General features: G+C 35.1%; 2 protein-coding genes across 4 annotated transcripts in view; one reads left to right on the top strand and one right to left on the bottom strand.

The window, feature by feature from the left end:
- The first annotated feature begins 175 nt into the window (after positions 1-175).
- coq5 (coenzyme Q5, methyltransferase) lies at positions 176-10,705 on the top strand. 2 transcript variants are annotated; one of them, NM_001004541.1, is made up of 7 exons: positions 176-394; positions 908-1,057; positions 3,402-3,623; positions 4,943-5,049; positions 6,456-6,544; positions 7,849-7,960; positions 10,078-10,705. In NM_001004541.1, exons 1-7 carry the CDS (start codon positions 193-195, stop codon positions 10,177-10,179), a joined length of 984 nt encoding a protein of 327 aa, NP_001004541.1. In that variant the 5' UTR covers positions 176-192; the 3' UTR covers positions 10,180-10,705. The 2 variants fall into 2 exon arrangements, 1 of the variants encoding a protein (NP_001004541.1); XR_015490142.1 differs by having other exon boundaries at positions 184-394; positions 7,849-8,197; positions 9,511-10,412.
- znrf3 (zinc and ring finger 3) overlaps positions 10,668-27,524 on the bottom strand; it is a 132,828-nt gene continuing 115,971 nt past the window's right edge. Inside the window, exons 3-8 of one of the 2 annotated variants that reach the window (XM_087252011.1) lie at positions 20,968-21,042; positions 15,801-15,932; positions 15,598-15,705; positions 15,290-15,457; positions 14,116-14,218; positions 10,668-14,035 (exon numbers count right to left, since the gene is read on the bottom strand). In XM_087252011.1, the coding sequence (XP_087108137.1) occupies positions 12,366-14,035; positions 14,116-14,218; positions 15,290-15,457; positions 15,598-15,705; positions 15,801-15,932; positions 20,968-21,042 (2,256 nt within the window). In that variant the 3' untranslated portion in view covers positions 10,668-12,365. 2 annotated transcript variants of the gene reach the window in all.

Below are 27,524 nucleotides of genomic sequence, written 5' to 3'. Positions count from 1 at the left end.
CCACAGTGTAATTTATCATCCTTTCTGTGACAAGAAGAAAACTATTGTTTTTTTTCAATAATGGCGATGCAAAGGGTCTCTAGGAATCTGGAATCGACCCTTTTGTAGTCCAACAAACATCACCCGAAACTACAGGTCGTCGCGTGAAGGGATTATGACGCAGATGTTTACGCAACTAAATTTGAAAGAAACATGGCGGCCCCCATCAGGGCATTTGTCCTTAGAGTTCTCTCCGATTCAACTAGAAATATTCATCATGTTTTACGGTGTCGAAGCAAATATTTATGTCGTCGTGCTGCAATCACAGCACGTCGTGGATATAGCGACAGCACGGAGGGCAGAAGTACGCACTTTGGTTTTCAAACAGTCCCAGAAGAAGAGAAAGCAGAGAAAGGTGAGTTGCAAACACTATTATCTTTAGATGGAAAAAACATGTGCTTCACAAAATGTATAATACAAGCTATAAATATGATTTCAATGTCTGCGTTTCTTCAATGGTCGTTACATTTCTGTTTCTCTCGTTATTTTTTACTGTCAGTGTCAGTGACGTACATGACGTACATTACTTTGTGCTTTTTTTACGTTTTAAACATCAAACATGGACAAATTACCCCAACAAATTCTGTACAGAAAAATAATATTAGCAACAGTAATGATGACAATAACTTACCATAACATAAATTAAATAAACAATTAAAAAATGAAAGAAAATATAAACAACTTAAACTTTAGCAAAATAATTACCGTAAAATTTAAAAAGTATATTTTTTTGTTTTAAATAATCTAATAGATTTAATAAACGCAACAATTTCAGTTTAGAAATGTGGAAAAGAAAGCTTTTTATGTGAACAAAACAATTTCCTAAACAAAAATAAAACGGGTTAATAATGTTTTTCTCTGATATCAGTGTATAAGGTGTTTGAAAGTGTGGCCAAGAAGTATGACGTGATGAATGACGCCATGAGTTTGGGGATCCACAGGCTGTGGAAAGACACACTTCTACACATCATGAACCCTCAGCCGGGATTGCGGCTGCTTGACACGGCTGGTGGCACAGGTACCTCCCGACTATCACTGTAGTTCATTACTCCTTTTTCTCAGTGTCATGTGAGCCTCCAAATTCATTTGCTGTTGAAAAAGCATTTCTGATTGTTTTCAATGTTTAAATAAGTGGGATTATAATTTTTGTGATATTTACTACAATTCAGAGGTTTGAAGTAAATAAAGTCTTGATAGTTCACTCAAAAATGAAAATCTACTCACCATTTACTCAACCTCAAGATGTTCTAACACTTTATTGGTTTTATTGTTCTTCTGTTGAACACAAAAGAAAGTATTTTTAAGAAAGTTGAAAATAAGTAAGCATTGACTTCCATAGTGAGAAAAACAAATATTAGGGAAATCAAAGGTTACAGGTTATCATTGTTCTTCAAAATATCTTCTTTATATAGGAGAAATAAACTCACTTGTTTGAAACAAGAGTGAGTAAATTAACAAATTTTCCCTTTTTTTTGGGTGAACTATCTCTTAAATTTACATTTCTTTTTATTTCTGTTTGTTTGTATCCACCACAGAATCTTGAGAAAATATTAAATCAGTTTCCCCAAATATTAAGCAAAAAAATGTGTTATCATCATGATTGTTGATAACCATTATTAATAATTGAGCACCGATTCCCCAATGGCTGAAGTAATAAACAAAGGAATAATTTACGCGTTTAAAAATGTAAAAAAAAAAAAAAAAAAAAAAAAATATATATATATATATATATATATATATATATATATATATATTTTTTTTTTTTTAAATAAATTACACACTTGATAAATGAAATGCTATATCAATTATTTAAAACATTTCTCCACCAGTAGCTACATTTAGGATTGGGTTCCCTCACTACCTGACAAACGTCTATCCAAGTTTTAGGAACAACAAGTAATAACTTGACCTCTAATTGATCCTGTGGTATCAAAAGTGGCTTATATGAAAGGCAAAGGCCTCTAGATTTCACCTATTTTACCAAAATTAAATATGATCAGGCCTTGATTTAATTATTTAATTAGGGCAGTAATGTCTGACTTTGATTAGACAAAAGTCTTGTCACTTAACAGAAATAATGTACAGTTTAGAATATAAAGTCATGGTGCAGTGGAAAAGAATTAATATTGCGTATGACTCTCATGAACTTGAAGGACTGCATCCATACATCTCTGCAATGACTCAAATAACTTGTTAATAAAGTCATCTGGAATTGCAAAGAAAGCGTTCTTGCAGGACTTCCTGAATCTTTGGATTCATATTCAATGGCTCCTCCTTCATCTTACCCTAGACATGCTCAATAATGTTCATATCTGGTGACTGGGCTGGCCAATCTTGGAGCACCTTGACCTTCTTTGCTTGCAGGAACTTTGATGTTGAGAATGAAGTATGAGAAGGAGTGCTGTCCTGCTGAAGAATTTGCCCTCTCCTGTGATTTGTAATGTAATGGGCAACACAAATGTCTTAATATCTCAAGCTGTTGATGTTGCCATCTACCCTGCAGCTTTCTCCCATACTAAATGTTACCCCAAATCATGATTTTTCCTTCACCAAACTTGACTGATTTCTGTGAGAATCTTGGGTCCATGCAGGTTCCAATAGGTCTTCTGCAGTATTTGTAATGATTGGGATGCATTCAACTGATTCATTGGAAAAAAGTACATTCTGCCACTTTTACAAATGATTAACTAGAAGTCGAGTTATTATTTGTTGCTTTTACAATTGATTAATGATTAATGACAAGACTTTTGTCAGATAGTGTAAGGATGTTAATAGTTTCATATAGGTCCATAAACTAAAAGATTGGAAAACACAAAGCCCAGAAACCTCTGTCCTAGAAGTCCAGATGAAACTAGCTCTGTGCAGGTTTTTTTTTTAAAATACTTGAATTTCAGACAGACATTTAAATTCAAGGCCTGGAAATTACTTAAAAACAATCAGGTTTTTGAAAGCGCTTAAGTTAAATTAGTCTATGGTGTTATTTCAACAACTGCACAGTACTGCTACTAAAAACAGAATGAAAAAAAATCTTACAATGAACTTTTGGAAAAGAACTGACAAATGATGCACATTTTATCAATATTTCAAAAATGCTTTTGAACATCACCAGCAATGAATTCAACCTTTTTTGTTAAAGCTCTTTTTGTTTTGTTTTGAAAATGACACATTCAAAGCATCATCATCAATCTGACATTTTAATGTAAATATTAAGTGTAAGTGAAATGTTAAGTACAGTAAGAGCATTCATCCCGCTACATATACTGGTGGTGTGACTAACAGGTGCTTGATTTGTAATTAATGGTGCTTTAAAAAGTCCTTGAATCTGCTATTTATGAAAGCGTGTCTGTGTTATCCTGTTGTAGGTGACATCTCCTTTCGCTTTCTGGAGTACACACGCTCGATGTACGATCGCCAGCAGCGGCTCAGAGCAAAATCCCAGCAGACTCCGTCATGGAAAGACATCGCGGGTCACTACGTGTCTGACGAAGAAGGTCCTCCACAGTCGCGGGCAGTGGTGTGTGACATCAACAAAGAGATGCTCAAAGTTGGAAAACAAAGAGCAGAGGACGCAGGAATCACTACAGGTATACTCATCTTTAAAAGGTTAATCTAAAAAATAGTTATTTTATTATTTACTCACCCACAATTAAATCCAAAATTGTATGCATTTTTTTAGTAATATTTATTACCCACAATTTACTGTGAAATCACATGCATGTACACTCGTTAAAGTTGCATTTCCCAAAATCTAACGTAAGGTGGCAAATAAGCTAAAGGAAAAGAAATGCAGCTGGCATGAAACCATATGATGACATGTAATGGAAAACTACAGTGGGATAAATAAGTATTGAACATGTCACCATTTTTCTCAGAAAACATATTTCTAAAGGTGCTGTTGACTTAACTTGACATTTTCACCAGATGTTGGTGAAAACCAAAGACATTTATATATGCAAGGAAAACAAAACTAATTTGTTTCTGTATGTGTAATAAAATAAAAAAATAACACATGAAGAAAGGGAGAAGTAGAAAGGCAGTGAAAGCCCAGACAGCAGCTGAAATCTCTGAGTTGTTCTTCAGTGACCATCTGCCCTTCATCATTGTAAATGAATAATAGCTGCTTCAGTCGAACATCATCAGGATGATGAAGATGACACCAGGGTGGACATTTCAGCAGGACAATGATCCAAAACACAGCCAATGAAACTCTCAAATGCTTTCAGAGAAAAAAAAACAAACTGTAGAATGGCCCAGCCAATAACCTGACTTGAATCCAATATAGAATCCAAATTAAAGATCAGATTTGATAGACGAGACCCACAGAACCATCAAGATTTTTACACTCTGTGAATGAACTCGCGCCTGAGCAATGCATGTCACTTTATTCTTCATATGAGAGGCGTCTTTAAGCTGCCAACACCAAAAAAACTTTTATATATTATTAAATACATTTCAGTATTTCAGTAGTCGTTGACCAGCAGTATTATTTACATTTTTTAAAAATAAAGTAGTACTTTATAATATATTTACTATATTTATATTTATAATATATTATAATATAAAGTAGTACTTAATATATTTCAAAAGCAAATAACAAACAGCTGTTTTGTTTTCTTTGTTATCAAATAATACAATAAATGTGATGAAAGAGCAGGGGTGTTTAATTCGTAAAGCCAAACTATCATGTCAACTGTCCAAATTTGCTCATTCATTTACTTTTCTGATATAGTCCACTCAACTTTCATACACTATAGAGATCAGTAAATAAGTGAACAAGTTTCAGACTCAGCTATTGTCTTTAATGTTCAACAACAACAAAAATGAATGACGTAAATAATTGGAACCACCTGAGGGCGAGTGAATTCCTGTTTTTAAGTGTAAATGTTGATTTCTCCATTTGCAGGACTTTCATGGGTTGCGGGGGATGCCGAAGAGCTGCCGTTCGACGACGATCAGTTTGACATGTACACGATTGCGTTCGGCATCAGAAACGTCACCCACATCGAGCAAGTGAGGACTGCAACAGTTTACTCAACACAAAACAACAAACAGCCTATTCTCTAATACCATTGATGTCTGAGATTATCAAGCATGTTCTTCAGTCATTACTGACAGCGGGATTTAATTCATTTCCATGTAATGAAATTCATATTACAGACGTGGAGAAATTTTTGGTACACTTTCATTTTGCTTACAGCAGTTTTATTAGTTTGCCTCTTTTAAAACTTCTGTTGAACCACAATTCATACACTGTAAAACCCAACAGTCAACTTTATCACATGAAATGAGTGTAGTTAACTGGAGCTTGACTGAAAGTAAATTCTACTCGTGAAAAGAGTTTTGAACTCGGTGTTCAAGTTAATGAGTTAATTAAATACCTCATTACTTCAACTTAAATGGAGTAAGTTCACAGTACTCATATAGATTAGTTTTTGAAGTTAAATGGTTTGAGTTACCTTAACTTTTTGGGTTTTACAGTGCATTAACATTTTTTGTTAATTCAAGTTTCACATTCAAGTTTGTTTTCAGTTGTTTTTAATAATCAGCACTTTTTTCACTTTTAAGTTGTGTCAGTGAGTCAAAAGTATAGAGTTCGGTATTAATCTGTACTGAAATTTTAAAAACGTCTATTTACCATTAACATTTAAACGGGTTTATAAATTGAAATATGATTAAGATTGGCCATGAAGTCATCAGTTCATCGTTCTTCACCGCTGTTCACTGAATGCAAACACAGATATATACAGACACTGCTCAAATGTTAGCGGGAAACCAAACTCAATACTTTTGACACCCCTAGACCACTGTAGTTTTTCTTTCTTCAGTGGAAGGATACCAATAATTTTGTCCATGTCTGTACATACCTAAAGTATCTTTTCTAAAAATATATATATATATATATATATATGTATAAAAGTGTGCATTTCATGTTGAGTGAACTATTATTTATTTCTATAAAGAAAAGTATTTGTGACCTTTCAAATTCAATTCTTGGAGGGCCGCAGCTCTGCAGTTTTGCTTTAATCCTAATCAACCACAGCTGATCCAACTAATCAAGGTGTTAAAGACTACAAGAGACTATTAAGCAGGTGTGAGTTGGAGGTGGTTGAAGCTAAACTGTGCAGAGCTGCAGCCCTCCAGGAATTGAGTTTGAGACCATTGCCTTAGACTATTAAGCCATTTTTATTAACACATGTTTTGTTATAATAGAACAATATTTGGTCAAGATGCAACTATCAGACTGAAATTTGAAGGGGAAAAAAAATCATATTGTGGAAAAATCATCTTTAAAGTTGTGTCGAGCTAATGCCAAACATACACCCACATAAGGTTTTGTGGTCCAAGGTCACATTTGAATTCTGTCACTATTGGCTGGGTGTTCGTTTTGTCTGAGGTGACGTTGTCTCTATTTGCAGGCTTTACAAGAGGCTTTTCGGGTCCTTAAGCCAGGCGGACGTTTTATGTGTCTAGAATTCAGCAAAGTCACCAATCCTCTTCTCGCAAGGTCATTGAAGTTCTTTTAGCATCATTGAGGGTGCTTTCACACTAGCACTTTTGGTCCGCACCCGGGTTTATTTGACATCATAGTACGGTACGTTTAGCTAGTGTGAACGTGTCTTCTGAACTCGGGTGCGCACCCGTGAACCGAGTCCGCATGAAAGGGGTGGTCTGGGGCACGGTTCATGAAAACTCTGGTACAGTTCACTTCTGTTGTGAATGCAATCGTACCAAATAACAGAAGTGAACCGCCAACTGTACAACAAACTTGTTTTCATAACGTTCGTTCATGTGTGGTTGTCTGTGTCACATTTCGTACCGTGGTGACATGCGCGGGACTGAGCCAGGGCAAACACAGTGTTGCACAGTGATGTCTGCTTGTCTCCTCCAAAAACAGCTTCTGCAGACACTGTGTGATGTTCTGAATGTTTATAATATTTTTAATATTTAAAGCAGAATGACCACGATGTGCGGACATCTTTCCATTTCGGCGCTCGCTTTCGTGACCGTCACCTAGCAACGGCCGTAAACAAAACAGCAGCTCGATGATGCAAGCGTACAGAGGTTCAGAAGGAAAAAAGACAGTATGAACACAAACCAACCGAGGACGTGGCAAGCGAAGATAATCGAACTTGGGTAGAGTCCAGGCAAATGACCCAAGTGTGAAAGCAGCCTAATGATCATTTTTAATTACATAATGTTGGATGGTTTTATTTTTATTTTTGTGTGTACACATCTGTGTTTAATTTTTATTATTATTTCAAGTTGAGAATTGATTTAATAATTTTTTTGAGTAAAATTTTAAATAATTTATACTGCGATTAATTAAAGACATCCACTAAAACATCGTTTAATCCCTTCAAAGATCACATTGCAGCCCCAAAATATTTGTAATTTTTATAACATTTGTTTTCCCACAATCCTTCAGGTTTTACACACTCATCTGCGAGACGCTTTAATAATTTAAAATACAAAGATCTAAAATGTAGTGTGATCATTCATTATTTCACGATTTACCTTTCAGAATATGAATGTTGTGTCATTTTTAGATAAATATATTATATAAAATACATAAATATATATTATATATATATAAAATAATATAAAATAAATTATTAAGACAGCTCATTTTCACATGTATTGAAAGGTTTAAGCAGATATTTGGCTTGCATGCGTAATTAAACTGTATGTTGACATAAAAATATAGTTTTTAGATGATGGAAGTTTTTTTTATTGTCTTAGGTTATCTTTTTAATGTTGTAATAACTTTATTTAACGTGATTTTTTTCCTCCTTTTATGTATTTTGGCAGACTTTATGATGCATACAGTTTTCAGATGATCCCTGTATTGGGTGAAGTAATCGCTGGAGACTGGAAATCATATCAGTATTTGGTGGAAAGTATCCGAAAGTTCCCAGACCAGGTAACAACACACTCCATTTTAAAGATTCAGCTGTTTTATAGTCATGAAAGACAAGTTCACTGAACTACAAAACCAGCCATAAATGTGATTTTTCTGGGATTTGAATCTGTAATTCGAATACAAAATCTTTCCAGTGATGTATACTTTGTCAGGATAGGATCATGTTTGGCAGAGGTACAGCTATTTTAAAATCTGGAGGGTTAAAAAAAAAAACAGAGAAAAAAGACCTTTAAAATTGTACAAATTAAGATATAAGCAGTGCAACAACAAATAAAAAATGTGTTATTATATATTTACAGTAGAAAATGTACAATATAACATCATAGAACATGAGCTTTACTTAATAGTCTAATGATTTTTGGCATAAAAGAAAAATTATCATTTAATTATCAGACAATCTCTCGACCACTATGTTTTACCCATAATTCACTCTAAAATCGAATGGATGTATGCTCGGGTTATAGCTAGGAGGGATACAGCTATGGCCCGAAGTGAACAATATGCAAAAAATGTCCTTGAACAGTGCTTCCCCACACATAGACTTTACTTGGGCAGGCCTCCCGGGTATATTAACAGCCGCCCAAGTATATTTAGTGACACTTTTTTTTTTTTTTTTTTACTATTATTAACATCCTTTTACACTATTTTTTATCTGCCAAACATCCATGATCGATTAAGTTGTGGAAAATTGTCTCTCGATTACCCGTTTCGTTGTGTGTGTGAACTATCAACACTCACACAGACAGTCTCGCGTGCTCTGCAGACCCAGAGAGGCACTCCTTTTTGGCGCTTAAAAAATTTGTCTGGCTGGGTTTCTAAATTTTTGAGATTCGGCTTTTGCTTTCTAAGGCAGTCATTTGTGTTTTTGCATCACCTTTTTACTTAAGCCTACTTTCGCTTGGCTTTGCAGCTGACAGTGCATGCAGTCATGAGAGTGAGAAGCATTTAATTATTCATTCTTGACTCTAAACGACTCAGAAAAACTTCACTATAACGGGAGGAGGACGAAATGACTGGTCTAATCTGGCTATAAAATATACAGTTAAAGTCAGAATTATTAGCCCCTCTGAATTTTATGCCCCTTGTTTATTTTTTTTTCCTCAATTTCTTTTTAAAGGTGGGAAGATTTTTGAACACATTTCTAAACAATAGTTTTAATAACTCATTTCTAATAACTGATTTATTTTATCTTTGCCATGATGACAGTAAATAATATTTGACTAGATATTTTTCAAGACACTTCTATACAGCTTAGGAAGATATTTAAAGGCTTAACTAGGTTAATTAGGTTAACTAGGCAGGTTAGGGTAATCAGGCAAGTTGTTGTCTGACAATAGTTTGTTCTGTAGACCATCAAAAACAAAATTAGCTTAAAGGGGCTAATAATTTTGACCTTTTAGAAATTAAAAACTGCTTTTATTCTAGCCAAAAAAAACAAAAAACAAATAAGACTTTCTCCGGAAGAAAAAATATAAGACATACTGTAAAAATTTCCTTGCTCTGTTAAACATCATTTAGAAAATATTTCAAAAAGAAAATAAAATTCAAAGGGGGGGCTAATAATTCTGACTTCTGTATGTACACCATAAGAAATGGTTTATCAACACATTTGCCTTATTTAAATAATCTACACATTTTAAAATTATTATAATTTCTAGAGATATTGTCTGTTTTTATCCCTTTTTTCTGTCATTTATTTCTCATTTGCTGTAAATTGTAATAATTTGATGATGTCATCAAAGGCTATTTTACATACTTATCTAAAATGCTTTGCCATTCAAGTTTGCTTTGAACTTGAGAGAGAGAAGCAGATTTTTTTCCTGTCAGTTGGTGCATATGGCTCCTGAATAGCATAAGAGAAGTGAATTTCTTTTTTATTTTAACCGTCTTTTTTTTTTTTTTTTTACTTCAACCCATTGAAAAGAAACTGTGTATAACAGGGTTATGAATATTGTTAAAAATTTAATGTTTTGTCACATATAGGTAACTACTTATGTGATTTGGGTATATGGTGTTTAATCTGGCTACCACTGCAAGTATATCTCAAACCTATGGCAAGCATTGCCTTGTAGTATCAACAAAAGGGAATAACCATTCCTGTATCTGTGTTTCTACAGGAAATATTCAAGGAAATGATTGAAGATGCTGGTTTCTTCCGCGTCCAGTACTTCAACCTGACTGGAGGAATTGTTGCCATTCATTCAGGATTCAAGCTCTGAGTGTCAGAGTGAACCAAAGCTGTGTACATTCGGGTATTACCATCTCTCTAAATGAACTCTGACAAGAAAGAGTGCTGTTGTATAAACAATGACTGGAGGACATTAAAACGAGAACCGGGGGTTTCAGGAAACTCAGCATGGAAAGTGCTTTGTTCGTGTATTTGTTCTGTCGGTACATGAAAACACATTTCAAGTGAAAATGGAAGTGATTAAAAGGTTGTGGGTTTGATTAAGATGTTGAAAGTGGCTTTGTTTTTAAAGGCTGTTGAAATATGAATCTCAGTTTTATTAGCGTTTGATTTTCGGTCATGCTGACCTAATAAAATAAAGGTTAGATGAGTTTCATCCCATTCCAAAATGGAAGATTGGAAATGAAAACTCTCGCAACAATGAATTTGCCCATCATGCATCACATTTTTAACAAAAGTTGATCCACACTCGGTTCATAACATGAAAACCATCCCTGTGATGAAAAGGAAACAGTCAAATGTGTGTTTTTACTTTAATAAAACCATATATTTTTTAAGATCTTTGTACACTTTGTTACAAAACTGTACTAAAAATTTTTAAATCAGTTTTTGGTCAGAGAATATTTAATCGTCTTGTGTGCAATTACCACATATTTACAAAGACTCTTATTAGTGATCTCAAAAAAAAAAAAAAAAAAAACGTCACAGACACTCTGAACATAAGACATGGCTTAAAGATAAATATATTAGTCAATAAATATTCAGAGAACATATTTCCATTTATGAAATGTGCTGCTATACAGATACAGAAATATACACAGATCAAGCTCTAACCTTTAACATTTGTAAAATGATAATGGAGAAAATAATTATAAAATTTAAAATATTAATTTTTGTACACATCTTGTTTTATACAATCTTAAGTGCTACAAAAACAATACGAAATATTAAATAGTGACTCAAGTACCCAGAAAAAAATGCTATATTTGCAGTACATATCGCTATGCAAGGCAAGAGTAGATTCTCATATTACGGCACTGTTTTAGTCTATGTATAAATAGTTATCTTAAAATGACCGCCTGTATAAGCTGTATGGGTACATTTCATAGAAACAGTATAAAATACTCCGTAAAAACAGAAAGGCATGATGATATGATGGCGTATGTGTAAAAGCACGAGTGCAACGTGTAGTTATTAAAGGTAATCATGCGGTTATTGATACATATAAATATATATATCACTGCATTCCAAATCTCTTTAAACCATTATACTTTGGCGTCTTTTCGACAAACTGTTAGCTTTTATATTTATATATATTTTTTGAAAAGAGCAACTTATTAGGGGTCAAATACTAGAAGTCCTAACTCTAGAGTTGTCAGGTTCTAATTCTACCAGTGGTGTTTTGACGGTACCCAGGAGACAAACTAAACTTTGGTGGGATTTACATGTAGCTCAGTAGTCTCCATTGATAAGTGTTTAAAAAACAAAAACAAAAGAAGCTTTTAATTATTGGTCTGTACTAAACAGATAAAGGCCCTGAGAGAGGAAGAGAAGAGGGAGGTGTACATTGTACATATTCAAGGCCGAGTTGCACCTAGTTAAGTGAAAAACGAGCTCAGCACCCGATGTGGCCTCCCCCTCCACGTGAAGTGTTCCGTTTTGGTTTTTATTTCTCTAAACGAAATAATTCAATCGAGATGTAAGTACATGCTGTATGACTTCTTACTACTCATGCATGCAATTGTGAATAAAATTTGTGTAAAAAAAAAAAAAAAAAAAAAAAAAAAAGAGCATTTCAATCATCTTCGCTAATAACGTAGAACTCAGGCGTAATCTAAATTGTCAATAAAAAAGGTAGCCATGTACATTTACAGACGCGTTCCCTGGTCCTAGTCCAATCAAGAAAGAGGCATGCATGTAATGATGCTCTGTGAGACTCACATTTGCATGAGGAAGTATGTGAAAATCAAATATAGCTATTATCTTTCGCCTTCTAGAACTTCTATATCCGTTGTGTTGATGTGACTGATTCTGAAGGCCACAGGAATGAACAATATCAACACTGACAAACAAACCAAAAAAAAAGTACAACTGTTGAATCTTGATTTGAAACACAAACCCTTTCTGATAAGTACACTCCAGAGTTTTGACAACATAGCTATTAAAAAGTTTAGCATTTATTCATTTTCAAGAGCCTGCACTGTGTTGGGGTTTCTATCAGAGTCCCGATCCATCAAAAGACGATGTGCTGCTCCCTTGTGTTTCAGACACGGCGTTACACTTTGAGGAAAACAGTGCTCTCGCCTCTTCATCTTGAGGCTGCTGATAAACTTGACCTCTACATTGTCCTGAGGTGAAAAACAAGTCACAAGTGTCCTCAGAAGAAGTCCTCTCCTCTCGCTCCGTGGTAAGTCTAGAAGAAAGCAAACTTGTTTGTGGTTCTGGACCCAAGCCTAATTCACAGTCTGTATCCTCAGGAATTATGGGTATTCGCTGTGCTAGCTCACAGCAACCCTGTCCCATGCAGCCATCACTGTCTGTTTGGGCATACTGTATGTTAACCGAACAGTCTTCAGCGTAATGATTAGCACCTCCTCGGTGCACAGTCATCTCTGTGTAGAAGCAGCATGGCAGTCCGTCATAGCTAACATGATCTGGAGATGGCAGCTGCTCTGTGCTAACACTATAAAAGTTCTGTGAGGAAGCCACTGCTTGAGCCTCTGTGGCCCACCTGCAGCGTCCTCTGTCCTCTCCTTCCTTACCTTTACGTTCTAGGTTTAATTTCGGTACCTCGAAACAGCAGTTGCAAGCTACCCCTTGCTCTCCACAAGGCTTCACAGAGTTGTGGCTTCTTTCTGCCACATTGCCCTCAAGGGGCCCAGCTGAGGTAGTGCTAGTAAGTTCCCTGGTTTCCACTGAAGAGTGGTTACTACAGTTGGGCTCCAGGCTACAGTTAGACAATTGGTCCCCAGAACTGTAACAAGCTCCACCTGGAGGTTGCAAGCAGTCTATCATACCTGATACTGGGGCTGAAGTGTCATCTGCTGGAGGGGCAGCTGAAAACACTGCCCCAGCCTCCCCAGCTGACCCCCGACATGGACTCTTACTGCGATACACATAGGGATCGTAATCGCTGCTTAGCGAACTTCGAAACGTAGAGCAGCTCCCGTACACACCCTGGTTGCTGACCTCCGTACAATCCAACATGGAGTCGCTTGATGAACAGTGGCACTGACCCGAGCTACTGCTGCTGTCGCTTCCGGGACAGTCCGCAAGGTAACCGCTACACACAGACCGGTGCCCGTGGTAACAACTAAGTCCAGAGGTGCTTCCAGAGTCACCCAGGCGGGAAGAGGAAGCTGGTGCCATGTGTACCACAGTAGGATACAGAAGTCCTGGCTGGAAGGGTCTATTGTGTCCTTTGTGGAGTCCATTACTAGGCTGACCTTCAGGTTGTGGGAAGGTCAAGCCTTGAAAATAGTAGTGCTGGTACATGGTCTCGTATTGTGAAAAGCAGGCAGCACGAGAAAAGTTGCGTCCGTGGAATTTGGGCCGTTTGAAAGTATGGGTTTGTGGGTAAGCAGGGCCACGGTGCTCCAGGCCACAATGGTGTGGGTTTAGTGTGTGGTCCAAGTGGAGGGCAGGGTAACCCCGTATAAAGGAGGATTGTGAAGGATAGAGGCCTTGCTCTGGATGCTGGTCGACTGTTAGAACAGTGATGGGGTTGCCATGGGGGTCCATGCTGGTCCGTGTAGGGTAGGCTGTCACTTGTCCAGCTCTGTGCACCCTTCCTGGATAGTGAACAGGGAGGACGACTCTCTGCTGACGACCATGAACTGGGTTTCCTGGATCAAGGCAAACAGCACCTGGGTTTCCCTTTTTCTGATCTGGAAAGAAAATAAAAATGCACAGATCAGAAGTGAATTGAATCATGGCCAATGTTTTGGAATCTGTTTTTGATGCTTACCAATAATGTTGTGCCTGCAGTGTGGACAAGTGTGGTGCTGAAGTAACCATGGGTCCACACATTTCTTGTGGAATCGGTGTGCACAAGGGATGACCCTCAACTCCTGTAGGTGTGGAGAAGGACCAAAGTCAACAAATGTCTTAAGATTTTTGTGGCCCTTGCACCAATTTCAATGGCATTCAGAAGCTTACTGGGATGCAGTATTTGCAGGCACTAAAAAACCCTGTGACCAATGAATAAGATCTTGGATGTGTCATAGTGCTTCTGCAATTTAGCTCTAAACTTCCCCTAGCCTGCTAGTTTCTAGTCATCTAAAAATGTTTGATTGGTTTAAGTGTTAAATAATGGTTAGGACTTTACAAGAAGGCTGCCTTCCTGAACCAGAATACTGCTATAGATGCTAAACTATACATATGAACTTGAACTCTAGATGGCGCCACAATTACACACACAGTGAGTGTTAAAGGCTAAAAACAAAGTTTGAAGTGCCCATGCAACTTAAAATTAGTCAACAGAAATATTATTGGCCTCCTAAGTTGACTTCCAACATGTACATTTCAGGTATTGTGTCCTATGCAAAAAAACAACTAGCGTCTCTTCCCCTTTCAAGAATTGAACTCCTGTGCTTAACCTCACAGATTTCACCCACAGAAGTCATTCTGTCCCCAAGCATGACTCACCCTCCCCTCCCGCTGCCTTTCCGCCCTGCTTTTGTTGCTTTTCTTCATCATCACAGACAAACCCTTTGATGCCATTGAGCCCTTTATATTGCCACTTCCTCTGTGCTTCCCAGACGCCTTGATTTCTTTGTTGCGTGCTTTTTTTTAGTATGACACATAACCACAAAGGCGAATAAAAAAATGGCACCAGTGTTAATCTTCACATACTTTGAAACAAAGCAGGCCAAGAAATGATGAAGAACCTCACAGTGGTCCATTACCCCATAATCAAATCAACTAAAATAAATTAACTAGAAAGCATGACTAATTTTCCAGGACTTTTGCAATAGCGTTTTGGCAGATTACTTTAATCTGTTAGCTTGTTGTTTGGTTTAGAGTTAATAGAGATCTGACAATGTGAGAAAATGCTGATTGCATGGCTAATTGGCAATGCCTGTTATATTACCGTTATAGTTTTAACAGGAAATCTTTTGAACATTTTTGAAGAGGCTTACCTCACCGTCGATGTACTTCTCAAGGCATATGGCACAGTCTGATGTGGAACTACTGCTTACAGAGTCTGAAGCTCCACAGCTGGCCTCACGCTGACCCTTGAACTTAGCCTTGAACTTGCATGTTTCCATTTTCTCCAGGGCCTGAATGGCCATCCGGTTCATGGAACTCTGAAAGGTGGGGAAACGATTATAGACAGGAGAAGAGATAGACAGAAGAAAACAAGGCATGGCAGGAAGTCATTTAACAAATGTCATTCGACATGAAACCAGACTTCTTTTTACAAAGCAATTCAATTATTGAGCCTCACCTGGCTGCGTCTTTGCTTGAGCTTTATCTTGATGAGGAGGATGAGGCAGACCAAAGACACCACAACGAAGAACGCCAGGAAGATTCCCATATCAAAGTACTCTGTAGGCTGCAATACACAACAACAGCCCATTTCTTTAGAAACCTTGAGAACTATTCACTTTATACCATATTAATATGTGAATGCAAGTCTTAAACCCTCACCCTCGGTGGCCGATGTTGAATTCTGGCTCTTGCGACCTTTTGCTTATTGACTATGTTCATCAGTTTAACCGCATCTGTTCCTTTGACGTAAACCACAGGCCTCTTTAAGGGGTCCTCTGAAACCTGGTTCAGCTTGAGAAAATAATGAGAGAAAAGACCTTGAGAAAATTTGAAACTCTTACCACTCTTACCACTTAACAATTACATGATACAGCTATTTAGAGTAAAAAGTCAAAAGCAGCAGCATCAAAACCTTTTACCCTGCTATGGCTTTTCATCTAAAGGAGCACTAAGAAAAAATACATGTAATTATTTGAATGAATAACGTTTCCGATCATTACTCAATCTGCCAAATCAACTTGGTTGCTGGGGAAAAGTTCTCCCCGACAACATACACCCATGTGAAAAAGCAACCTATAGAGTCCAGACATGGAAACTGTGGTTTGGTTTTTTTTTCTCTATAGAAAGGGAAAGTAGCAGTAAACCAATTGCATGTTGCGAATGTGGATGCTCGATTTAGCCTTGTAGCTGCCTCAGACTACAGCTCCGGTCTGTAATTTGAAAAACCTGAGGGAAATACCAGGGATATTCAAGCCTCTATTTCTCCCTCTGTCGTCATGTCTCTCATGTGAAATATGGGAAGTTGAAAGACAGTCATTTAAGTGTTCTTCCCCTCTTATTTTTTGAGTCTGTTGGGTTTTCATTCAAGAAAAGATTCAAAGACTTGAGAAAAGCCTTCAGTTCAAATAAGGAATTCTCTATGTTTATACACCATAATATGTAAAATGACACAAAATGATGACATTTTGTAGTGTTTATGATTTTGAATAATTTTTTAGATTGTTTGGCTTTAGTGAGATAAGACAACGTCATGTATACACTACTCTAGAAAGATTATTGAGAGAGAGAGAGAGAAATGGGATAAGGAAAGGAACAGAGTACACACCTAAACGCCTACACCTGAGTCACCTACACACTGTCGAAGAATTACAAACATGGTCTTCAGCTCCAACTTAAATGTTCATTTACAAATTGACAAATCACCATTATTCTCTAGTGAATCCCAGGTAGTTCTAAGCTAATCGTATATATGGAGGTCTAGAGTAACCCCTTTGGTTCTACTGAAACTGCTTCAAGTTGGATTTGAGCTGGTGATTCTGGCATGGATACAATAACAAGGATGCTAAAAACCACAGCCTCTCTGGTGACTTTCACCAGTGTCTCTTGAAAGGGTAAAGGAGTAAAATTGCAAATATCTTACTAGCTAGGCTTTGCATACTCCCCATCAGTTTCATGATACCAGTATACCCCTCTGGTTTACCTCAAATTGCTTCCAGAGGAATTTGACCTGGACATTGCATACCAAGTTAGTGTACTGACAAACATGCTAAAGATCTACTTTAACACCTGCTGCTTGTGTGCCTCTTAACATCAGGTCATGGTAACCTCTCCAGTCCTACTCGATCTGCTCCAAAATTGCATTTGAACGAGTAATTCTGGCATGGGAGTGAAATTATGGGACTGAGATTTACTCACACAGCTCCCGCTAGTCATTACACTTATCCCCTAAACTCACTCTCATCCAGGTAGAGGCCCCAATGTAATGCCATGTTCAAACTAGTATTTCAGCATGGGCGGAAAGTTCACTAAAAAGAATAATGCCTAACAAGATGCCTCTTGAAATCAGGTAAGTGAGGTTAACATGCACTGATCGGTCTAGCTACCTTGTGTTACACTCACCCATCTAAGCCTCTCTCCCATTTGGGTAATGGTGCCATTGTAACCATTTTAGCATAACTAAAACTGCTCCAAGAGGGATTTGAACTGGCCCTTGTAGAACATGAAGTGAGCGCACTAACAGACATCCTAAAGATCTCCTTTAGCACTCGTGGACAGTATGCCTCTTTAGATCAGCTCCAGGTAAACCCTTTCAGTCTTACTAGACCTACTCAAAATGGGATTTAAAAGAGCAAGTCTGGCATGGGAGGTGGGTACACTAACAAATACGCTAGAGACCACATGCTTTAGCATCATTTGAGAGTGAGATTATGGGAATGAGCTGGCAATGCTCCCACTAGGCATAACACGTATCCCCCTAAACCTCAGTCTTGTCCAGGTCAAGGACTCAATGTAGCACCTCCAATTCTACCTGACCTCTTCCAAGCAGGATTTGAACAGGCAATTCCAGCATGGAGAGGATTTGAACTAGCCATTGCAGAAGGTGAGCGCACAAACAGACCCACTACAGAATTTGAACCAGCACGTCTGGCTAAAAGTGGATACACTAACAAATATGCTAAAGTCTGCATTCTCTAGCATCATTTGGTAAGTGAGATTATGGGAATGAACTTTACTTGCATTGCTCTCACTAGGTACGCTAAAGACCACATGCTTTAGCATCATTTGGGAGTGAGATTATGGGAATGACCTTGCATTGCTGCCACTAGGCATAACACGTATCCCCCTAAACCTTAGTCTTGTGCAGGTCAAGGCACCAATGTAGCATCTCCAGTTCTACCCGACCTGCTCCAAGCAGGATTCAAACAGGCAATTCCAGCATGGGAGGAAAGTTCTCTAACAAGGATAAAGAGAAAAGTGTTAAGCTTCTGTCACCAGCGTGCCTCTTGAGATCACAGAAGTGAAGCTTATTTGCACAGCTCTCTGCAATCCGGGTCATGGCACCAATATAACTCCTCCAGTTTTACTTCACCCGTTCCGAGCAGGACTTCAACCAGTAATCTCAGCATGAAAGGCAGTTGCACAAACTATGATGCTAGAAAACAACAGCCTCTCGTGTCTGCCACTAGTAGCACTTTTGAGATCAGCAAAAAGATGTTTACTTGCAGAACTTTCACTAGTTGGCCATCGTTACACTAGGATACTCCAAAGGTTGGCGGGTTTGTTAAAGAGAATCAAACTCAAGTCTGATAATAATCGGCACTATTTTAGGCATCACAGTAGTCTTTGGCAATGTGCATATGATTACTGGAAGAGGAATGAGAGTAAGAAAATAAATTAAGACATAACTAGGTTAGGATCTAGGGTAAAGAACTAGGGTAGGATCTAGCAGGTGATGATGAAAGCTTTTCCCTTAATGCTTTGCCGCGTGATTAAAACTCTCCTCGTCCTCCCCAAAGCCTCGAGGCTTTAAACTGTAATCTGTGCGACCGAGGAAGCCGAATGAGTCTGGACAGAGGTGCTGGCACTGGAATGCACTGCGCTGACTCCTTTCATGTGGTCTACACAGAAGCTCTTTTATCTCGTCTGTACTCCGTTTACAACTGAGCGAGGGAGAAGGGGGAAAAAAGCAAGTCTGGGCCTGGTTTGTAAGAGGAAAATACCACAGTGAAAAAGAGGGGAGTGGAAAAAAAGACCCTTGCGCTCTCAAAAGCAGAGACAAAGAAACGGACTTTCGCAGTGGTGAGAATAGGTGCTGCACCACAGCACTGATTCCAATAAGTAAATGGAAATTTAGTAGTAGTGGACACCACACTTCATACAGTTCCAATCCCTTCTTTTAATTACATTTGCATTGCAGTACATCCCATGTGTCTAAATAATACTAAACATTTTCCTTCGGGTAAAAAAAAAAAATAGGTGTCCAGATCATATGGCCATTCAGAAATCATTCTGATTTGCTTATTTGCTCAAGAAATAAGTTATACTTTTATTAAATGTCGAAAGCAGTTCTGTTAATCTTCTTTTTGACATTTTAACAAGATTAGAAAGTACAACACAATACAAACATTTTATATGTTAAGTGTTTTAACATTACAAATCCCAATGAAAAAAAATCATCCCAATGATATTGATTTTTTTATCGATATTTTCATCGAAATCTTTATTGTTATAGTCGTGGACTGAACTCTGCTGTTGTTTTACATTTACAATGATTTTTAGAACTCAATCTTTGTTATTATTATCTTTTTATGTACCATCTCGGGCAGCGCAGTGGGTAGGGCTGTCAACCTCACAGCAAGAAGGTCGCTGGTTCGAGCCTCGCCTGAGTTAGTTGGCATTTCTGTGTGGAGTTTGCATGTTCTCCTCGTGTTTGTGTGGGTTTCCTCTGGGTGCTCCGGTTTCCCCACAAGTCCAAAGACATGTGGTATAGGTGAATTGGGTAGACTTAATTGTCTGTAGTGTATGTTCTGAATGAGAGTGTATGGATGTTTCCCAGTGATGGGTTGCAGCTGGAAGGGCATCCACTACGTAAAATATATGCCGGATATGTTGGCAGTTTATTCCTCTCTAGTGACCTCTGATTAATAAAGGGACTAAGCCTAAAAAAAAAATGAATGAATGCATCAGCTTTACTACGTAACCATCCAGTGTATTCATATTGCTTGCTAACTTAGTGTTGTTGTGTTTGAATGTTGTTCTCCTGCCTGACCTAAAGGGCAGCAGTCTAGATCACACCCACCGACAGTGTAATCATCATAGTCCAATGGTAACTCAAATGTGTTTAAGAGCCAAAATGAACTCCTCCAAAAGTTGAGCCGTTTCGAACTGTCAAAACGAAATCAAGACAACCTTTATTTTGGTCAGACTTTGTTCGAAATGACATCATTTCAGTTTGTTCTTTGATTTAATTTGAGGTATTTCAGGCCTTTATTAGCCCCAAAAAATGTTCCGAAATGATCCCAACAATATATTTTCTCTACATTTTTATCATTACAGCTGTGGTCTGAACTCTTCTGTTGAACAGGCCTTAAATGGATGATTTTAAAATTCAAAATTATCAATTAGCAAAATTTTAATTCTGATTTGCATATTAGCTAGAACAGATAAAGCAATTAAAAAACAAACACATCCACAAATGTTTCCTTGGAATATGCGCAAAATGTCAAAAACGGATATACCAGCCTGATCTCACGAGAAAACTTAAGTATTTTACCTTTTGGCAGTTTAGTGGCTAATTCGTACTAGTTCAGTCAATTGTCTGATTTTAAAAAGGAGGCGTGGCACCTAACCCCACCCCTAAACCCAACCGTCATTGGGGGATGAGCAAATCGTACTAAAATGTACGAATTAGATTGTATGAATTCGTACGAATTACCTACTAAATGAAAAAGTTACGAATTGCCGTGAGATTGTTTTGGATATACTGCTGCTCAAACTAGGCTGAAGTGGCCATGGCATTCAGAATAGTGATTTTACAGACACTCACCTGGTCGATGGCATCTGGATTCTCCGATACGTCAAAGATAACAGCTGTGGCTCCTCTCTGAACAGCTCTCTTCGCCTAAGAGGACCAAAAAAAAAAAAAAAAGGGTTATTCTTTTATACCTGAAAGTTCAAAATATAAAAATGTTATTACAGTGCAGAAAATGCACTGAAATGAGGTCATATTATTTACATACACAATTACACTGCCTACTAGTACTAATAGTCTTTACATAAAAGTACTTAATATTAGCTAAACTAGCTTTTTGTTTCTTGCTTTTAATTGTGATTTGAGCCTTTTACAAAATCCAGTTTGTGATATTGAAATTGTAGTTCTTTGAATAAAAATAATTTCTTAGTATTTTTAACCAAACAAGCCTTGAATTTGTTAACATTTGCAACACTAGTAATTACTGCATTCATCGAAAAAAAGAGGTGACATTTTATGGCATCTTGTTACACTGTAACTGTACTTTTAAGTACTAAGTAATCTTAATTACATCATGTTCTTACTACAAGGTTAGGGTTATTGCAGGTTATTATGCATAATTTGCTGTTCTATAGTAAGTACATGTAATGTGTAACAAGGACGCTGTACAGTAAAATGCTGTAAAATGAAAAACAAAATCAAAGCATGAAAGGAAAAAGATGCATTCATATTTCTAAAATAAATTATAATGATAAAAATACAAATCCATAATCAAGGGAGGAATGGCATTTTAAAATATGTATTTATATATAAACTATGTCAGTCTTTCTAGACACTAAACTGAACTTAAACTCTGAAAACTGGACTGATAGTGACTTAGAACTTATAAAATAAAAACAATATACATTAAAAAGAAATAATGTAAAAAATATTTATAATACATTTAAAATAAGATAAAACATTTAATATGTTCTACAAAACAGAAAAAGTAAATAATGATTCGATATTTAATTTGAAAACATGCATTTTTAAATAAATATTACTGTAATAATATATAATGTGAATAATATAAAATGTAATATGTTTTATAGAACATGTTGAATGTTTTAATTTAATTTAAATCAAAGAACTTAAGTATTGGATAAATAATTTTAAAATAAGCATTAAAAATAACAATATAAATTAATATAAAATAAATAATGTAAAATACATTTAAGTTTAATAAATAAATAAAAAACATTCAACATGTTCTACAAAACAAAAAGTAAATAATTATTTGAAAATGTATTTGAAAATATGCAAATATGCATTATAAAATAAAAAAACACAATTAAAATAAATAATGTAAAAACATTTAAATAAAATAAATTAATTAATTAAAATAAAAACATATTCGACATGTTCTACAAAACAGTAAATATTTGATAATTAATTTGAAAATACACATTTTAAAATAAATATAAACATTTAAATAAAATAAATAAAATACATTTAAATCAAATAAAATACATTAAAAACAAAAAGAATAAATACAATTGTAATACGATTTAAACTAAATAAAACACATTCAACACGTTCTACAAAGCAAAAGCAAATGTAAATAATGACTGGAAAAATCAAATTAAAATAAATCACACATTCAACATGTTCCCCAACCAACAGAGGTCACTCTTACACTTCTGTACGTCTCACACTGAGTCAGTATGAGGACAAACTAAACCTATACCTTAAAATGGTTAAAGTAGCCTTCAGTACACAACCACTGTTCAAAGCTTTGTGCCAGCACTTGCTTCATATGTCCACCATTTTATTGCCATCCTGATGTTCATTGTTTTACGACATTAATAGATGATCGACTTCACATTTTGTTGACACACCGATGGCTGGGTTTGTTCCAGATCCACTCAAGCACAAGAGAAAAGAACAGCCGAAACAAAACGCAAAATAAAGAGATCAAAGCCACACTATAACTCTGTTATCAGAGCAGCAGAGCCATGGCAAAACTCCAAACGCAAGGCACTCTGGGTACTAGTGTGTGTCTGAGTCTGTGTGGTAGAAACACTGCCAGTGACTGTTCAACAAACAATACATGTACCCGCAGTCGCCATTACACTGTTCAATTACGTCAAAGTGATTTATCTCAAGCTATAAGACTCTGCTGAAAGAGAGAAAGTTGATTTAGGCTGAGATTAAGATGATATACGAGGTGAAAATTACAAGAGCTTATGATCATCTGACAAGCGCTAATCATTATTATATAAAAAGAACAACTCAAATAACTAACACACAAAACTATAACACAAACAAAACTACAAAGTAAATAGAAAATGTATAAACAAAAATGTTATTTTCCATTTAGTTAAAAAATCTATATGGACAAAGTAAAATAAAACAAGCCTGAGTTAAAGAACATACACGAGATGAAAATCACAAGATCTTATGATCATCTGATGAGCACTAATCATTAATATTAAACAAAAGAACAATTCCAAAAACTAAAATAAAAATAAAACTATAATACAAACAAAATAAAAAAACAGAAAACATACAAATAAAAAAACATTATTTTCCATTTAGTTAAAGAACAAAATCAGCAAAAAAAACCCTATATAGGCAAATAAAAATAAAACAGAAGTCTGAGCTTAAGATATATAAGGTGAAAATTACAAGGACTTACGTCTTACGTCAAGGTCTGACGAGCATTAATCATTCATACATAAAAACAAATAAATAAAAAATAACACCTCTAATGGCTTAAATAAAATAAACTATAAAACAAACAAAATTACAGAGTAAATAAACGGTATTTTCCATAGCTTAAAACAAAAAAGCAGGGTCAAAACAAACTTATATATATATATATATATATATATATATATATATATATATATATATATATATATATATATATATATATATATATATATATATATATATATATATATATATATATGTATGTATATATATATTTTTTTTTTTCCAAGAAACTCAAAATTAAAATAAAACAGACATCGTTGATTTAGGCAACAATTAGGATATACAAGATAAAAATGACAAAATCCTATGATTATCCGCCGATTATTTATTCGTAAAAATGAAGAACTCTAATAGCTAAAATAAAAACTAAAATATGATAAAAAAAAAAAATATATATATATATATATATATATATATATATATATATATATATAATGTTATTTATAACTATAAACTATTATTATTATAGTTAAAGTAAACAGAAAAAAAAACTTTTTAGACGCCTAGTTAAAAAACCTATATAGACAAATTTAAGTAAATGAGACGTAAAAAAAGAAAACATAACAACAAAATGACTAGTGTTAAAATAATAAATAAAACGTACATAATGACAAAAACATTTACATGTCTCTGAAACCTCATTTTCATTTAGTTTAAATCTAAAAACAGAAATAAAACTCATATAGACAAATTAAAATAAGACGGACATTAATATAAAAAACTGAAAAAAATTAATTAGCTACAGTGGTTAAAAAATAAACAAGTATTTATTTATTTTTTTAAAGTATTTATATTTATTATATTTAAAGTAAATATAATTTATTATAACAGCAATAAAACATACATAGACACATGAAAATAATAAAAACTAAATTTCTGTATCCAATATTATAAACACAAAACTTAAGACAAATAAAAAAAAACACTTATAACGCCACAAAATCTCTAAATTGAAAATATAAATTGATAATATAATAATACTTTTAAATAAAAAACTAATATTAATTACTAATAACAACTACCAAAGTTACTATAGAGGTCTTGTGAAGTCTAATTGGAGTTGGTCTGGAAGTTGGCTCATTAACGGTGTGATTGTGTTTTTTTCTTGTATGCTGCTGCTGCTGCTGCTGCTGCTGCTGCTGCTGCTGCTGCTGCTGCTGCTGCTGCTGCTGCGGTGAAATGATCTGGCTAAATGCTAACTTACAAGTCCAAATCAAATAAAACACTGGAACACTGTGAAAAACATGCACGCCAGCATTCATTATCAAATCATAAGTGTTTTTCAACAGGAGAAGCTCTCAATCCCACAGGAAAACAACAGTGAAAATGATTCAGACTTTTGCTGAAACCTTAGAGATGTGAATGAAAGAGAATGAAAATGAGCCTGAGGAAACTCCAGCACTGCAGAGCTGATGCAGGACAGGTTACACAGCACTTTCACCAAACAAAACAAACACACATTCAGAACACAAGTCCATAGCAGAAACACACTGCATATTTACTGAATCTCGAGCATCTTAACATGCTTGTGGATAAATCATGTTTAGTCACAAAAACTAAATAAAAATAAAATAAATTTAAAAAAGCATTTTTACTTAATCTCTGGCATATCAACTGTGGACAAATCACATTTAGAAAAAATTACTTAAATTAAAAAACAAAAGAAAATAGAAAAGCAAAAACACATTTACTGAATCTTTGGCATCTCAACTGTGGATAAATCACTTTTATTAAATTTAAATAAAATAAAATAATTCAATTTAAAAAACTAAATAAAATAAAAAGACATATTTTCTGAATCTCCGGCATCTCAACTGTGGATGAATAATGTTTTTAAAATTAAATGTAAAAAAAGAATAAATATTGAGTGGAAAGGGCTTTTCACAGATGTTTCTTTACATGCAAACATTTTAAATGAATTAAAACCATAAACATTTCTAAAATAAAAAGTAAAATTATAAATAAATTACATAAAAAAATTAAAATGGGCAAAGCAGTTGCGCAGTAGGTAGTGCTGTTGCCTTACAGCAAGAAGGTTGCTGGTTCGAGCCTCGGCTCAGTTGGCGTTTCTGTGTGGAGTTTGCATGTTCTCCCTGCCTTCTCGTGGGTTTCCTCCGGGTGCTCCGGTTTCCCCCACAGTCCAAAGACATGCGGTACAGGTGAATTGGGTAGGCTAAATTGTCCGTAGTGTATGAGTGTGTGTGTGAATGTGTGTGTGGATGTTTCCCAGAGATGGGTTGCGGCTGGAAGAGTATCCGCTGCATAAAAACTTGCTGGATAAGTTGTCGGTTCATTCCGCTGTGGCGACCAGGGAATAATACAGGGACTAAGCCGACTAGAAAATGAATGAATGAACTTAAAATGCATATTCACTGCATCTCCAGAACCTCAACCTGATTGTTCTTAAATCATCTTTTTAATTATAATTAAAAATACAAAAAAATAAATAAATATTGAGAGGAAAGGGCTTCTTAAAGATTTTTTTTTTTTTAATGCAAACATTAACGGAATTAAAACAAAAAATAAACACTTAAATTAAAAAAAATATATGTATAAAAATTATAATGTATAATAACCATACGTGCAAAATGATGTTTTTATTTACAATGAAAAACAATATGTATTTTTTTTATGATTGATTTTATTGCTTTTTAAAAGATGAGCAAAGAGTTTGATTGGGAGTGAATGAGGGTTTCTCAGTTGATGCAGATGAATGTGGAAACTCATCATGTGCCGTTTCAGTTCATTATTAATAGCGTTCCATAAAAGAGCTCCAGGAGGAGAATGAGGAGTTGGAGAGACGCCTGAATGACTGCCTGAAACAACAACACACTGAGCACGTGCGGGACAGGAAACTAAACCTAATCTTACTTCTTTTTATTTAATCTTTAGATTTTATTAATTTATTATAAAAAAAAAAAAATCACCTTTACTGGATTGCTGGTATTTCAACATTAATATTGTGGATAAATTGTGATCTATATAAAAAATCTTTAAAAAAAAAATCATTTTAAAGGAAAAACACTTTACAGAATCTCTGGCATCTCAACATGACTGTGGATAAATCATGTTTAATAAAATAAAATAAAATAAAATAAAATAAAATAAAATAAAATAAAATAAAATAAAATAAAATAAAATTAAATTAAATAAAATAAAATTAAATAAAATAAAATAAAAAATAAAATAAAATACTGAATCTCTTGCATCTCAACAGGATTGTTCACGTTTAAAATAAAATAAAATTTAATGAAAATTAACAAAAATGCACATTTACTGATCCTCTGTCATCTTAACATTGTTGTGGAAAAATAACGTTTAATAAAGTAAAATAAACAAAAAAAAAAAGAATAAGTATTTAGATAAAAGTCCTTTCTAAAATTTGTTTCTTTTCATGCATACGTTTTAAAGTATACATGTTTATTTTTCCTACTATGGATGTCAATGACAACCAGTTTCAAACATACTTTAAAATATCTTCTTTCCTGTTCAGGAGAAACACTTCTAGGGCAAGTAAATCCTTTTTTATTTGATTAACCATCCCACGTGCACCTGAAGTTTCTTCCTTTTACTTCCAACTGAAAAGGAATGAGTAGGGGGCGAGATTTTTTTTTTTTTGCACAGCATACCCTCAATAACAAACTAACAGTAAGAGGGGCGTGGTTAAGAATATTATGTTTGAATTTGTCCCAATGACATCATTAGGGAAGAACCGCCAATCCAAACACAAAGCAAATGCTCAGACTTTGATTGAAGATTACCAAAAAAAAAAAAAAAAAAAAAACGTTTTTATCAGTGGATTAAAAGTGACAGCGATGGCCTTTTATATCCTCCAGAAAGAATAATTTCTTCAATCTTTTTGCAGTTTTTCTATT

Source organism: Danio rerio, chromosome 5 (assembly GCF_052040795.2).
Source record: "Danio rerio strain M-AB ecotype USA chromosome 5, GRCz13ab, whole genome shotgun sequence".
Classification (NCBI taxonomy): Eukaryota; Metazoa; Chordata; class Actinopteri; order Cypriniformes; family Danionidae; genus Danio; species Danio rerio.
Note: the sequence above shows the minus strand (reverse complement) of the source record. Positions and strands in the feature narration are given on the sequence as shown.

Coding starts and splice junctions, on each gene's coding strand:
- coq5 (NM_001004541.1), top strand. CDS start 193: ATGGCGGCCCCCATCAGGGCATTTGTCCTTAGAGTTCTCTCCGATTCA. Junction 5,050..6,455: donor ACGTCACCCACATCGAGCAA/GTGAGGACTGCA, acceptor CTCTATTTGCAG/GCTTTACAAGAGGCTTTTCG. Junction 7,961..10,077: donor TCCGAAAGTTCCCAGACCAG/GTAACAACACAC, acceptor GTGTTTCTACAG/GAAATATTCAAGGAAATGAT.